Source organism: Balaenoptera musculus, chromosome 14 (assembly GCF_009873245.2).
Source record: "Balaenoptera musculus isolate JJ_BM4_2016_0621 chromosome 14, mBalMus1.pri.v3, whole genome shotgun sequence".
NCBI classification, from domain to species: Eukaryota; Metazoa; Chordata; class Mammalia; order Artiodactyla; family Balaenopteridae; genus Balaenoptera; species Balaenoptera musculus.
In genome coordinates, this window is record NC_045798.1 from 25,102,672 (window position 1) to 25,118,764 (window position 16,093).

The 16,093-nt window shown below is 48.8% G+C and overlaps 1 protein-coding gene and 1 pseudogene across 1 annotated transcript in view; both read right to left on the reverse strand.

The window, feature by feature from the left end:
- The window catches only part of MYO18B (myosin XVIIIB), a 220,840-nt gene that overhangs the window by 51,604 nt on the left and 153,143 nt on the right, over nucleotides 1-16,093 (reverse strand). The window contains exons 30-32 of the mRNA XM_036823428.1: nucleotides 15,336-15,419; nucleotides 14,002-14,139; nucleotides 11,448-11,633 (exon numbers count right to left, since the gene is read on the reverse strand). Coding sequence (XP_036679323.1) covers nucleotides 11,448-11,633; nucleotides 14,002-14,139; nucleotides 15,336-15,419 — 408 coding nt within the window. The remainder of the gene's footprint in view (nucleotides 1-11,447; nucleotides 11,634-14,001; nucleotides 14,140-15,335; nucleotides 15,420-16,093) is intronic.
- LOC118906943 lies at nucleotides 3,243-3,513 on the reverse strand (annotated as a pseudogene).

The following is a 16,093-nucleotide window of genomic DNA, read 5'->3' on the forward strand; positions in this document are numbered from 1 at the left end:
GGCATGCATTTTTTATGCCTCCTATGTGCCAAACAATGTTTGAGGGCAAAGTAAGCAAATTTTTTTTTTCTGTAAAGGACCAGTTCATTAGATGAACTGATAAACTCCGTTTGTTTAAGCCAGTTCGAGGTTTGTCACTTACAACCAGAAGAGCTGTAATTTAGACCAGTTCACTCATCCATTTCTATTTCCACATGCTTGCAATTCCAAATCAGCCAATTCTCCCCAAAAAAAACCATTTTCTTTACCATTGCTTGGTCTATCCTCAAGTTCTGAGGTCTCCATCTACTTTCTCATTGTTTAAGTTCAGCCAAGAAAGACAAAAAAAAAAAAAAAGGCACCAGAAAGAGATGAATTGTTTTTCAAACCAAATTATAGTCTGGAAATGAATTTAAAACATTAAGAGTCTGATCTGGGGCTCCCTGGGACCACTGTCTCCTGAAGATGTCCAATTGGGACAATGATTGTGCTTTCAGTTGTGAAGATTAACCTTCCCAAGCCTCTCTGACATGCAATTAAGCGTGGCTAAATCTCATCTAAACAATTCCAATTGGATTTATTTTAATAATTTAATGTACACCTGCACTGTTCAATCATTATCTCCTCCCACTTTTCTTTTTTTTTTTAAGTAACTTTGGGAGGTTAAGTTACTCTAATTTCTAGCAAGTCTAAGGTGACAAAAGTTCAACTGATGAAGTCTCTGGGGACAAGATTAGTATTTGCTCTTCTGTTTGCCATCTCCAGACTCCATGCATTGTTTGTAATTGGTATTAGCAACTTTCAGTTCTGATTAATTACTGGAGCGTCTGTTTTTGATGCAGAAACAAAGCCACAAGTCAGGGAGTAATAGACCCAATTATTCCTAGGTAGGCTTTTGGTAATAGATTTTATTATCTAGATATCTCATCTCAGAGGCAGACACAAAGAAACTCATTTCGTTAGATGATAAGACCTCTTGAATTGAGACAAGCACATTCACCACCGGGATCAGGAGAGCCTGGAAAAATTCCGCTTCAGAACTATGTCTGGGGCTGGCAACGCCAGGTTCTAAGTCCCTTTTAGGACCAAGTTTCTTCTGTACGGAAACCTTTGTGGGGAGACAAGCAGAGGGAGCCCACAGTGCCTGGAAGTGGGGATGATACAAAGGCCCATGTCTTCCCCTGCCAGCTGAGAGCACAGGAGGCCGTGACTAGTGGGGAGGGAAGCAGTGTGTGAACAGGGAGTTTATAAACGTGTTGGGCCATTTTGGATCACACTGAGATAACGGGACAGTAATTAGGAGAGCTATCTCCCTGTCAAGAGAGCTATAAAAGGTGTTATTTATAACCCTGCTCATGGCCCCAAATGCCCTCCACATGGAATGCCTTTTTAAATACTTCAGTTCCCAGCCAAAATAATTCATCTTTATGCTCTGAAGTTCCGAGCCATTGGTGGGAGAAAAACACTGAGAGCTTTTTAAAACGAAACCCTTAACTCTTGGTTTGGTGGATATACCCCGGGGGGGCAGGTGGTGGGAGGGGTCTGTGTTCTGACCTAGAGTTTGGGAACATGGGTCTTCCGGGCGGCCAAAAAACAAAACAAACCAAAAGCAAAAACAAACACGAAAACTAAACAGAATCTGGCTCTGGGCTTCCTGAAGCCCTTACCAGCTACGGCCAGATTCTCAGGAGAAAGAGAACCAGAGGGGAAGACGGGGCAGCCAGCATGCCTGCAGGGACAGCTACGTGACAGGCGGGGCAAGAAGCATGGTGTGGATTACTCGCTTCAGTCTTTCTGAGTAGATCTGATCACACCCGTTTCATACATGAGGTGAAAGCACGTCCTCAAGAGCACAGAGTTCTCATAGTGAAGTAATCTGGCTTAAAAAAAGACAGTCAGTGAGCGATGGCATTTGACATGAGAGCCTTCGGACTCCACGCTTCTGCTCTTTCTACTCCGAACCAGGGCAGGGCGACCCCGCCCCAAGGAGACTCCAAGCCTGTGATGCGCTGGAACCAGCTCCCACAGACTGGCAAGGGCTGACTGCTGACTTTTCAGGAATTTTGCAAGCCAGCTGTTACACAAATACGTATTATTAAAAATTGAATAATATCAACTTACAATTAAATAAATCACATTAAAGACAAAGGTAACACTTACTCAAAACACACTGCTTCCTAATCTTACTAACATTCTGCCCAGGCTTTTGAAGTTGTTTTTGGCTATCATGTCTGTCCAGTGGAGATGCCATGTAACAGTACTACTGGGCGTGGCTTCCCAACGCCCCATATCGTTAGCTGGAAACCAGCCCCGGGGGAAGATTCACACCACAGAGGAGATAGGAAAACACTACAGACCAACTGAGATTCCACCTACGCTGGAGAGCCGGTTGTTAACCCTCTGCCAGAACATGGCCGCCCCAAGCTCTTCTCCTGGTGATCTAGCAGAGTCTTCCCAGATCCCAGTTCAAGGGAGAACCTCTCCATTGTGTCCATGGGAGGCTTTCTCCTCACAGGAAAATTCACCAACACAGAAGGGAGACATCCCCTCATCTCTTTTAGGACTCACATTCTTTTCATTTTTCCCCCCCGAAAGTGGAAAATATACCCCAGAGTAACACCAAATAAATAATTCATGAACCATATATAATTGATGCTGGGTTTAAAGGAAGTAGAGCCATGAGTGGTTGTCTATTAACTATTTATGACTGCTCGGGCTGCTGACAAGCCAGGCTTGGTGCGGAGATCTCACCCAAGCTCCCATGTTTTATTTAAACATTATTAAAAGCACACAGCCTGCAGCGAGGCCTTCCATCCCACTTAGAATTAGACTCTGCTGTGAAGTCACCTCTGGGTGTTGGAAAGGTTAGGACTGGCTTTTGCTGGAACTGCTACTGACTTTTTCCTTCATGTGGAAGGTGTTAGGCTGCCTCTTCCTCCCACCCTTGAATTTTTCTCTTCTTGATGTGACCCCCACTCCAGTTTTTCTGTGACCTGGGGCGCATCACATCACCCCTCTGCCCTGAGTCTCAGTTTGACCATCTGTAAAATGGGGAGTATCACAGGCGTTACCTTAAGGGTTACTGTGAGGATGAGATCAGGGCAGTGATTATTAATGGGGTGACTTTGCTCCCCAGGGTACATCTGGCAAGGTCTGAAGATTTTTTTTTTTTTTTTGGTCACACATCTGCCTTTATTGTGAGCAGCCGATGGGATACTTCCGGCGTAGTAAAAAAAAAATTAATTTACAAAAGCAGGGATTCAGTGAAGCCGCCTGGTTGGAACCCTTGGGAGCTCATACGTAGATGCTGACCCAGAGCAGCAGGAAGAGGACTCCAAAGCCCATGAAGAGTGAGGCCACGAAAGAGATGAGGAACGCTTGTAGATACACCGAGTGGATGAGGTGGAGGTGACCTCATAAACGAAGAACCAGGCGGTGAAGAACATGCCAGTGGCCAACAGCACCACGGTCAGATGCGGAAGGACAGCCGGGTTCACTGGGCTGGTGTACCTGCTCATGGCTGCAAGCTCCACTTTGCCGGGCCCAGGGTAATCCACCGCTCCGCCACCAGGGGAGATATTTTTGATTGTGATGACTTGGGTGGGGAGCTACTTGCATCCGGTGGGTAGAGGCCAGAGTTGCTGCTGAATATCCAACACAGCACAGGACAGCCCCACATCAGACAGTTATTCAACCCAAAATGTCAATAGTGCCAAGACTGAGAAACCCTAGATTACAGAATCAAAGGCAGTATTACTTTTTATGACTCACTTTTTAAAAAAGTACTTGAATGAGTAAATACCACGTGTCTAAATCTTCTGAGGAAGAGAATGGGTTTGAGCTGGTGAGATCTTGGTCCAGATTCTAACTCAGCCACTTAACTGGGATTGTGACTTTGGAGAAGTTGCTTCAGTTCTCTGATCTCAGTTTCTTTATTGGTGAAACAGGGATGGTTACCTCAGACAGAGAGGCTTAAAAGAGAGATCTCATGTAAAGTCCTTAACCCAATGCCCAGCACACAGTCAGCGGTAAAGCAGTAGCTAGCTCTCATCAACACTGCCCCAGCCATCGTGCGCGTAGGACAGGATGCAGCCGCAGAGCTGGCAGACTTGTGACGAAGTCTGAGTGGACCAAGAAAGAGTCATCGGAGGAGTGAAAAGAAAGGGGAAAGAAAACAAGGGAGCATCTATTAAGTGCCTACTGTGTGCTATCATCGGGCACTTTCACATACACCATCTCATTTACTCCTCACAGCCTCCCAATGAGATCGGTTGTTTTTTGCTCCCAATTTACTGATGGGGAAACTGAGGTTCTGCAGTGTTAACTTAGCCACCCGAGGTCTCATACTTCAAGTCCAATGCTCTTTCCACCAGCCTGCAGTGAGCTAAGGTGTCCTCCCCAAAATCATATCCACTTGGAACCTCAGAATGTGACCTTTTTGGAAATAGGGTCTTTGCAGATGTAGTTAGTTAAGATGAGGTCATACCGGATTAGGAGAGCTTTAAATCCAAGGCCTGGTTACAGACACATGAAAGAATGCTCAACATCATTAATCATTAGAGAAATGCAAATCAAAACTACAATGAGATATCATCTCACACCGGTCAGAATGGCCATCATCAAAAAATCTAGAAACAATAAATGCTGGAGAGGGTGTGGAGGAAAGGGAACACTCTTGCACTGTTGGTGGGAATGTAAACTGATACAGCCACTATGGAGAACAGTATGGAGGTTCCTTAAAAAACTAAAAATAGAACTACCATACGACCCAGCAATCCCACTACTGGGCATATACCCTGAGAAAACCATAGGTCAAAAAGTGTCATGTACCACAATGTTCATTGCAGCTCTATTTACAATAGCCAGGACCTGGAAGCAACCTAAATGTCCATCGACAGATGAATGGATAAAGAAGATGTGGCACATATATACAATGGAATATTACTCAGCCATAAAAAGAAATGAAATGGAGGTATTTGTAATGAGGTGGATGGAGTTAGAGTCTGTCATACAGAGTGAAGTAAGTCAGAAAGAGAAAAACAAATACAGTATGCTAACACATATATACGGAATCTAAGGAAAAAAAAAAAAAAAAGGCCATGAAGAACCTAGTGGCAAGACGGGAAAAAAGACACAGACCTACTAGAGAATGGACTTGAGGATATGGGGAGGGGGTGGGGTGAGATGTGACAGGGTAAGAGAGTGTCATGGACATATATACACTACCAAATGTAAAATAGATAGCTAGTGGGAAGCAGCCGCATAGCACAGGGAGATCAGCTCGGTGCTTTGTGACCACCTAGAGGGGTGGGATGGGGAGGGTGGGAGGGAGGGAGATGCAAGAGGGAAGAGAAATGGGAACATATTGTATATGTATAACTGATTCACTTTGTTATAAAGCAGAAGCTAACACACTATTGTAAGGCAATTATACTTCAATAAAGATGTTTAAAAAAAAAAAAAAAGACCTAAATGTGAAATGCAAATAAATAAATAAATTAATTAAAAAAAAAAAATCCAAGGCCTGGTGTCCTTATGAGAAGAGAGGACACAGAGACAGGGCAGAGAAGAAGCCCATGTGAAGACGGAGGCAGAGAATAAAGTTATGTGGCCGTAGCCAAGGAACGCCCAGAGCCCCCAGAAGCTGGCAGAAGGAGGAAGGAGTCTCCCTTAGAGCCTTCCCAGGGAGTGGCCCTGTTGATGCCGTGACTTCAGACTTCTGGCCCCCAGAACTGTGAGACAACACATCTCTATTGTTTTAAGACAACCAGCTTTTGGCAATCTGTTATGGCAGCCCTGAGAAGCTAATACACACCCTCCTCCTCCCCAAGAGGAGCCAAAACAACTGTGTGAGGAAATGAGAGAGAAAGAGAGAGAGAAACCACATGTCCACACCCAGTCAAGTGAGAACTTGTCCAGCAAGAGAAGCAGCAGGAGAGAGCAGGTGGCAGTGGGGGGAGGGAGGGGTTTTGCAGCTGGCGGCCAGTGGGGGAGCTGCAAGGAGAAAGAAGGAAGAGAAGAAAGAAAGGCGGAGGTGAAGAGTCTGTGTTTACATCCTGATATGTGGGTGTATCTCTGCCTTTCTGGAGACCTGGACATGGCCCGCCACACGGCTGGCGTGCCCTAGACATTTGCTGAATGCAGGTCAGAGACGATGACGAGGTTGAGACGACCATGATCATACGGCTGCTCGCCCAGAGCTGCTGGCCAACACTGCATCCTCCATGCAATCTTCTCCACGTCTCCCGGTTCTACCAAACCACTGCCTCCTTTGCTCGCACATCCCATCCTGTACCAGAAGTATTTAGAGACACGTGCATCTCCTCCTCTGGAACTTGAGATCTCCAGAGGCACAGTCCCTGGTCCATTCACATCTGCATCTCCCATAACATCAGGCACAGGGACGGGCACATGGTAGGACGCAAAGTAAAGTGTGTTGATCTGAAAGTTCCAATTTTTAAGATAATTTTTGAGCTGTTCTCTCAAAAGGTAAAACTTCAAAACGCTGTGGAAACTATTCATTCAGCAATTTCTGAGAATCTACCTGTGCCTAACCCTGAACTGGAGACCAAGAGTCAAATAAAACCCACCCCCCCTCTCTCAGGTGTTCCCTGTCTAGGAAGACAAGAACACAAGCAATGACAATAACCCGTATGAATGGAGTGAACACAAGGCGATGTGGAAACACAGAGGAGGTACGTAACTTAGTGACGGGTGGGGGTAACAGTGAGGGCTTCCTGGAGGTGAGCCCTGACCTGTTACAGGCTGAGCAGGCGGGCAGAGGGATGCAGGAGAACAAAGGTGATGAGCCCAGAAATGACCTGGTGCTGGGGCCTGACGCCTTTGTGCTTGAGTAGATCACGCAAGGTGATGAGAGGCACACAACCAAAGGCAGAGAAGTCTACAGAGGCTAGATTTCTGGGAAGAAGTTGGGGCTTTGCTCTGAAGGCAGTAGAGAGCCATGGAAGATTTCTTAGCAGAAGAGCAACACGGTAAGATGTGTCCCTTCTAGAATGACCTTTGGCATGGAGGAGCAAGAGTGGAGGAACAGTGGGGAGCCAAGATACAAGCTAACTGTACAGGCCCAGACCAGAGGGGTTGCAGATTAAAACAGAGAGAGAGGACATGGGGTTGGGACTGGAAAGGATGGATTTGAAAAATACCTCAGTAGGATAAAATCAGCAGATGTGGTCATTAATCTGTATGACTCAGAGAGAGATGGGCCACCGTGATTTCTAGCTTTGGTCACTGGGTGCTGAGCTAAGAGTGAGCAGAGGCGCCATCTAAGGTTTTCAAGGGAAAGTTAAGACTATAGAGAGCCAGGCCAAGGTGCTGAAGGGTAACCCGACAGGTGTAGCCTCCAAAGCCAGTGCATCTGGCTGAAAGCCTACAGAGGGCAGGCCTTCCTGTCACCCTCAACTCTAACTCTTCCAACTGTCCTTGACCGCCCTTGGTCACCCTGTCCTGGGGCTGAGGTGGTTTCCCCTGAGCTCTGTCACTATTGAAAAACAACAGGATATAAATCCACGGATAAGCTGTCTTGCCACCCCAGTGACAAAAGGACTTGAATGATTTAGAGCCAGAATATTCTTGTCTCCATAATGGTTCCTGGAGTCGCCAGGAATAGTGCATTTACGAAAATTAATGGCAACACCTCATTATTCTTTTTTCTGGGAAGAGAAGTTCCATCGGCTGGGTAATTGATCCTGATCTGGACGTGCCGGTTTGCCAGCCAGGGGTGTAAATCATTCACACGGAACAACCTGCGGCCCTTTAAACCAACACCAACAGTGACAAATGGGACAGGGTGTGACGGGCGGAAAGGAACACTGAGGGGAGATCCATCAATATCCTTCCCGCTTCTCACCAGGGCCCAGAGTGTGGGATCCTTTTTGGGGTCTCCGCAGCGGAGCCATTTTTCAGCAGGGTTGGGCTGGGAGGGCAACGTGGTGTCCCAGTGACAGCTTTAGCGCTGGACACGCAGGGAAGCCCATCCCAGCTCCGCCACTCCCGACTCTGCAGCCCTGGGCCAGGCGCCCCTTGCGTCCATACCTGCTGGGGTGACGTAAGCGTGAAAGAAGATGACATCTGCAAAGAGCCTGAGCCCAGAGCGACTCAATCAATGTTTATCCAAGGAATGAATGAAGGAAGGAAGGTATGCTTGGCCCAGGAAGCTCAGAAATTCACTATCCCTCCCAGAGAGATGTGAACTTTAGAAACAGAAGATGAAATGGGCAGTGCTTTACTCAAAGAAGTGATGTGTGGCGATGACCGGGAGCACGATGCCGGCCGGTCTTCTAAGAACCCTCCAAACCCAGCGCACAGACCCTTTGCTTTGCCTGTGAAAGCTCTGAGCGACCACTTTAGAGAAACATATAAAATACACAAGCAATGGCCTTGGCAGTATCTCTCCCTTCAGCACGCGCTCCTCAAGGGTGAGGGTGTGTCTTGTTCCCTGTTGGTCCCCAACATCCAGCACTGGGTTTGGCCCAGAGTAAAACCTAGGGATACATACCAATCGCATGAACGAAAGAACCAGAATCCTGACTGACTGCCTTGCAGGTGAAGTTTATCGGGAACACATGGCATGGAGCAGCTCCCCCCTTACCTTACAGGGGTAGGTTGGAGGAAGGGAAATTGGTGGCACAGACATGAACCTGAGAGGTGAGATGTCACCTCCTGGGATGCCTGGAAAAGTGCCAGGATGCCACGCAACGGGAGAGGCCTCACCAACAGGGTTCCTCTGAAAATGACAGTGTTCATTGAACTCTCCCACTGAGCAGCATTCTGTCCACACTGTGAGTGTGTGAAAATCAGGGACGTTATGATTCCCTGCCCCTCCCCTCCAATGCCCATCCCCGTGCCAGGCCCAGAGTTGGTGTTGAATGAATAAATGGATAAATGAAAAAGTAAGAAAATATGATATCCTCTCCTCCCCCAGAGGAAATATCCCAGGGCTCAAAGGCAAGGGGCCTACTTGAGGGCAGGTCGGTTGGTGAGCTTGGGACATCCTCTATCAGGACAGGTCTGCCAGCCTAACACTGTCCCCGTGAGCCCTGCCCATCCACGGAATCACTGCAGAGACAACCGGCTGTGCAGGAACACGCCCTCCCTCAGTAGTGGGTCGAAGGGTGGCCCCCCAAAAGTTACGTCCTCCCAGACCCTGTCAATATGGCCTTATTCAGAAAAAGGGTGTTTACGAATGTAATTAAAGTAAGGGCCCTGAGATGAAATCAAATTGGATTTAGAGTGGCCCCTAAATCCAATTACAGGTGGCCTTAGAAGAAAAGGCAGATGGGTATCTGAGACATACACTCACAGGATGAGGAACCATGTGAAGACAGAGGCAGAGACTGGAGTGACCTGGCCATAAGCCAAGGAACACCCGGAACCACCAGAATTTGGAAGAGCAAAGAAGAATTCTAGCCTGGACCCATCAGAAGGAGCAAAGACCTGCCAATACTTTGATTTCTGACTTTTGGCCTTCAGAACTGTGAGAGAATAAATTTCTCTTGTTTTAAACCACCCAGTTTGGGGTAAACTTCTAAGGCAGCCCTGGAAAACTGATACACCGCCCAACCCCAAACACACCAAAATAAAAAGAATAGTTCAGCCTCGGTAAGCTTACCCAGAATCTTACAATGAGAAAACAGAGAAAGATGCAGGTCTAATTTTAGCATACACATAAGCTTTGTGCTTTGCAGTTTTGACCCATATATGGGGGTTGCATTTAATCTTTTCCAGATTCTAGGGCCTTTAAAGATCTGAACGTGTCCCTGGGAATGGGGGTAGGGAGAGGAAAGTGAGAAGAGAGGGGAGGGGAGGGGAGGGGAGGGGAGGGGAGGGGAGGGGAGGGGAGGGGAGGGGAGGGGAGGGGAGGGGAGGGGAGGGGAGGGGAGGAGAGGAGAGGAGAGGAGAGGAGAGGAGAGGAGAGGAGGGAGAGGGAGAGAGAGGAAAAGAGCAGAGGGGAGAGGAGGAAAACCACTATCTGACGTGACGGGAAAGCCTGGTGTCCGGCCAGTTGAAGAAGACATCGGGGGAGGAGTGCTGGGGATGTTCTCTCGCTGCAGCCAGAGATGGCAGGAGGGGGCTCAGCTGCCAGAGGAGCAGGGCTGGTTAATGAGGAAGTTAGCCCGTCAGTTGGAAGAAAGAGCCTTTCCCTCTCCCAGGGCCAAGGCGGGTGGAGGAGCTGCCGGTCACGGGGCTTGGATTTGTCTGGGAACCTGGGTCTCTGTGCGGAGCCTCGCCTCACCCCGACACGACAGCCGGGCTGCTGGCTTGTCAGGGGCAGAGCTATGGGGATGACACCGGCCGCGGGAGGCAGTGGCCCGGGAAACATACTTGCTGCAGGAGGACAAGGTGGTGAGACCTGTCACAAAAGAGTGGACAGGGCAGGGAGGAGATGACGACGGTGATTTAAAGCCCTCTGGGCCGAACTGCAGCACGTTCTGGGTTGTCTCAGAGAAGGCTCTATGGTGGAGGGCAAAGGGGGTGCCAGATGCCTCCCAGGCTGCAGAAGCGGAAACCTGGAGGCTCGGGGATATCTGGGCTTGCGGGGAAAAGGAGGAGTGGGCGCGCTCAGATGCTCTGTGATCCCTGCAGGAAACTGTTCTCCGAAAAATACAATGAACAATGGAGAAACCTTCCCATTGGGAAGGAAACGAATTTTAAAATGCACCTTGGGCCACACCAGGGGACAAGCATGGCTTAGTGAATAAAAGCAGAGACTACAGAGTTGGACAGATCTGGGTTCCAAGTCTTACTTGCATGTGGCCTCAGGCAGGTGAATGTACTGCTCTGGGCCTCAATCTGGCACGTGTGTCCCCATGCCTCAGTTTCCCCATCTACTTCACAGTACTGACAGGAAGATTTAAACAAGAAAGGTTTAACCCAGAACCTGGCACATAGCCAGTGCTTAATAAATGGTGGGTTTAGCACGATCGTTTCTATCTTATATCTTTATGGTTGCTGTTAACAGCCCAGAAAGAGCTCTGACATTTACAAGGTATGACCTTGACAAATTATCTCAGCTCTGTCAAGCCTCAGTTCCTTTATCTGTAAAATGGGATAATAATACTGACTTCACAGGGTTATTACGACGCTTACACGGCATTATGGGTGTTAAGACTCCATGCAAGGGAGACATTTAATAAACGTTGGTTCTCTCCTCTTTGCACGAGGCCGCCCTGCCTCTGGAGGAGAATGTGTGAGTCAGGAAGAGAAAGTCTGGAGTCTGAGGCACAAAGGTGGCCGGAAGTCACCCTGCAGGAGTGAATGCGATTGGCTCACTCTGGACCTGTCCCTGGCGTTTGCAGCCCATGGCAGTGTCGGCTCACAGCCCATCCCCTTCCGGTTTCTTCCCTGCTTCCGGTCTACCCCCAAAGGCCCCAGGGACCAGGCCCTGAGGCTCCCATTCAGAAGGAAGGAGGGCTCCCCTCCTGAACCCTCCGTCACAGGACCACACTCACCAGCTCCACGCACCGCCGGCTGGCCTCGGCCTCCCGCTGCACCAGCTCTTCCATGTCCACCTTCAGCTCCTCCAGGCGCCGCTGGTAATACTGGCTGCTCTCCCTCTGCTGGGACTCGGCCGTGGCTGCCTGTGAGAGCTCCTCACCCATCTTCATCAGGCTGTCCCGAAGCCGGATCACCAGGACCTGCAGCCCGGGCAGAGAGCACACGCCCACTCTGGAGTTAGAAGCCTGGGGCCCGACACAGGAGGCTCCAGAAAGAAATCTTTTGCTGAGTCTCTGTGCGTTTTTATAAAGTAGTCAGGGTAATAATCCTGATTTCTGGTACAAAAATGAAGAAAACATAGAAAATGATAGCTGCTATTTGGAAAGGCAGTGTAGCTTAGTGACAGATGCTGAATTCATGTTCTGGGTTCAAATCCTACCTCTACCTCTTCCTGGCTGTGTGACCTTGGGCGGGTTATTAACCTCTCTGAGAGACAGGATGATGTCCGGGATGCTGTCAGGGTTGAACATGTTAAGTTATGCGGAAGGCTTAGCTTGGTGCCTGGCACACAGGATGTGCTGGGTAAGGGCTGGGAATTAAGATTTATAGCGACCTTCATTTGGCTCAAGGTCTGGGAGGTGGAGTGGCACGGTGGAAAGGACACTATGCCGGGGGGTCCAAATCCCTTCCCCAACATGGATTCTGGTTTCCCGATTTGTAAAATGAGGAAGTTTGAGCAAATAATCTCCCATGAGCCTTGGCTCTAATATTTCATGGCATTTTTCTTTGTGTGTGTGTGTGTGGGGGGGTGGAAATCCACAAGGACACAATGAAACTATGAATAGAGAGAAAAGAGCCGTAAGCATCACCAGTGCTACAGAAAACCAACCCAAGGGCTGTTCTGCAGAATTCATTAGTCGGCCAACAAGCCTGGAACCAATCGATTCTGATGGGTAAATACTCGAGTGATGACATAAAATGCAGCCCACATGAATATTTTAGGTGCCTGCTAAGGACTCTGAGCCCCTTTCCAGATCAGAGACTGAATAATGGCCTAAAAGAAAAGCTTTATGATTTGTTTCCTCTTTCCCCTTTCAACTGGAGTTTAGCAACGGTTTCAAAGGGCAACAGGAGGGTCATAAGAAGCGTAGTCCTCCAATTGTGTCCCCAAGGTACCCCATCTCAAGGACCTGGGATTCTACTAAATTCCAATAATGATGGCAGAGGGAAAAGTGAATTTGGAGATAGAACCTGCCATTTAAAGTTACTCTACAATTGTTTTCTTCTCTGCTATCACTTGACCATGCTAGAATCAAGCAAAAAACGATATGTGATATAGCTCAAATTATGTATTTAGTCATTTAAAATATAGTAGATCAAAGTTTCATGGTGATTTGCAGAGACAATTATGCCTTGAGGGATCCCTTGAGCATATTCCAAGAACCACTGAGGGCCAAGGCAAAGAATTTTTCTCTGGTCTTCATCCAGAGCAGGCTTCTTAGAGACCAAAAGCCCAACAGGGGATTGGGAGTAAATGTTTCGGAATGAGAAGAGCAGCCTCCCATCGCTCAGACATACCGTCATACTTTGGGTAAGCCCCCTGGCTGCAGGGAGATTAGAACCTGAGACCAGGATGGAGCGAAGGTCAAGAGTCAATCTCCTCCTGTCACTGACACTACCTGGCTTTATCTTAAATAACTCACTTGACCTCTCTGGGGCCATCTTCTCATTCTATCCTGCATGCCCCATGGGGCTGTGATGAACATCACGTGGAGTAGCTGATGTGGAAGGTTTTGGCAGTGGTGATCTCCTCGGTAAATGTCCCATGCCATTGGTGTACAGAGCTAAATGTGAATACAGTCACTGAACTCCACCCCAGCCCATCCAAGTCTTACCTGTCCTTCAAGGTCCAGCACCAAAGCCACCTCCTCCTGTAAGCCTCCCTGATTCCCCAGCCTGAAAGGACCTCCATCCTCCAAACCTCACAGCCCTCTCTCCTTATTATGGGTATTTATGTACATATCTTACCCACATCTCCTACAAAGCTCTATGCTTCTGGAAAACAGAATCTATTTAATACATCTGTCTTCCACGCACCCAAAACAAAGCTTAACACACACTAGGGGCAAAATAAATTTCTGCTCAAAAACAAGTGTCGGGTGCATACGTGGATGAGTGGTTGGATGGAGATGGGCAGAACTGGATCAATGGATAAAAACATGGACAGACAGAGGGGTCAAGGTCTGAAGGAAAAGAAAAGAATAGAGGAAGAGAAGAAAAAATAGAGAAAGGAAGAAGAACAAATGGAAAGGGGGATGATGGATGGACCGATGATGGTGTATGGAGATGGAGACAGAGGTGACTAGGTTGAGTGAATGGGGAGTTTGTGGGACAGTGCGATAGAAGACAGGAAGGAGGGATGGAGGAAGGGAACTCAGGAGATGGATGAGTGATACAGATCCAGACAAAGGCATATGAGTGGACAGGTGGACGGTGGGAAGAAGGATGGGTTCACATGAAAGCCCTCATAGCTCTAGGCCTGAGCAATATTTACACGCCAGCAAGTACCTCAAATCTCTTGATCTGCACTTTCTGGAACTCCGTCTTGTTCTCCAGGTCACAGATGACCGCCTCCTGCCTGCTGACGATGGCTCGGTCCACTGTGGACTGCTCCAGGTACTCAATGTGCATCTGGGCCACCTGCAGCTGGGGACACACCCAAGAAGGCCACTGACCACCTGGCAGCCCCGAGTCCCAGAATCGGGGGTCCCAGCAAGACCCAGCCCTGGGCCCGTCCACGCTGCTCCTTCTCAGCTCAGGTGCACAAGCACGAACTGCTGGATCCCAGCTGAGGACCCCACACGGGACCCTGACCCTTCCTGTGCCTTCAGCTTCCCAAGAGGCCTTTCAGTCAGTGCCTCTCTTACCTCCTCCTCCTGCCCTGATGAAGCACCAAGCCAGGCTGTGGACAGCAAGCTTCAGCATCAAGAACACAACCAAGAGTGGGTTCGGGAGCCCAGCACATATTTCGGGGTTCCACACCTGGCTCCCCACTTTCTAGCTGGGTGTGTTGGGCAAGTCAGTGTCCTCCCTTGAGCCTTGTTTCTTCATGTTTGTGTGTGAAGGAGATCAGTGCCTGGTACACGGCAAGCCCCCAGCAAGTGGCCACTCCTGCTATTATTTTTGTTCTGCTTGTTGTCACTCTGTGCCCGAAGATACTGCTGGAGAGTAGGTCACTCCGACAGCCACCCTAAGTGGGCACACACAATGGTTCTAGAAGAGCTTTGAGAATTTCATGGATGATAGCAACCCACTAGGTAATGAGGGAAATTTAGGGGTGTTTGGAGGAACCATGACTTCAAAGGAAGATGTCACAAAGGATGGTGATCCTGTCTTGCACAGACCAGCCCCTTCTCCTTGGAGCCATTTCTCAGGGGTAAACATCCTGCACGGAATGCCTGATGAGCCTCACTGCGTGGGGCATCTGTGGATCCTGCACAAGCATGGGCAGGAGTGTGTGTGTGTGTGTGTGTGTGTGTGTGTGTGTGTGTGTGTGTGTGTGTGCGCGCGTGTGTGCGTGTGTGTGTGCGTGCGTGCGCGTCTCTCTCCTCTCTCCCCCTCCCTCTCCCTCTCCTCTCTCTCCCCCTCCCCCTCCCTCTCCTCTCTCTCCCCCCTCCCCCTCCCCCTCTCTCTCTCCCCCTCCCCCTCCCTCTCTGCTCTCCCCCTCCCCCCCCCCTCCCCTCCCTCTCTCTCTCCTCTCTCCCCCCCTCTCCCTCTCTCCCCCTCTCCACCCCTCCTCGGGATTTTCCTCAATCCATCTGTCATGCAACTGACGTTGAGTGAATGAATGAATGACAGTTCCCAGGATCCTCCCCCACAATACGGCAGCTCTGAGCACGTACTTGTTCTTGAAGCTTGTGCTTCTCCTTCTTGGCTTCCTCTAGCTGCAGCTGCAGTTCCTGGATCTGCCCAATGTCGGCAGCAGACTGGTAAGACGAAAAATGTCACCTTGAGACCACAGGTTTTGCTGGAAGTCCCTTCTCCCCCTGCCCACAGATGTCTACATATCACAGAGCATGATAACAGCTGGTTCTAAAGGGCACCTCACATCCTCCCCAGTATCCCTCATCTCGGTGTGCACCCAGTCACTCCCACTACACAGGCCCATAGCTTCGGTCAACTGTCCAGCGCTTTATTATACACCCTTGAGAGCCCAGACAGAATGAGCTGGCTGCGGCACCAGGACCAGAATTCTGAGGGAAGAGAACTATTCTAGGTCAGGTAACTGGGATTCTAGACCTGGATACCAGCTTTGGCAAGCCACAGAACCACTCTGCACCTCAGTATCCCCATCTGTAAAATGGGCTGATAGTCTCTGCTGAGACCCTCTACATAGGGTTTGTCCAGAGATTAAAATGAGGCAATGGAGAGTAAAGGTCCTTTAAAAAAGAGTTGAACCAAACTGTTGAATGCGACTATCCCCAAAGAAAAGAATTCCAGAGGATAGGAGGGCCCCTAGCTTTCTATTTTCCACAGGTATTTATTATTTAAATTATTTATAATGGGTATACGAATCTACTGCTTTTGTAAATGAACAAATAAACTTCCATTTTGAACAAAAGTTAAGTGTGATTCACAGTTGCTATTTACCTGTGTGGCA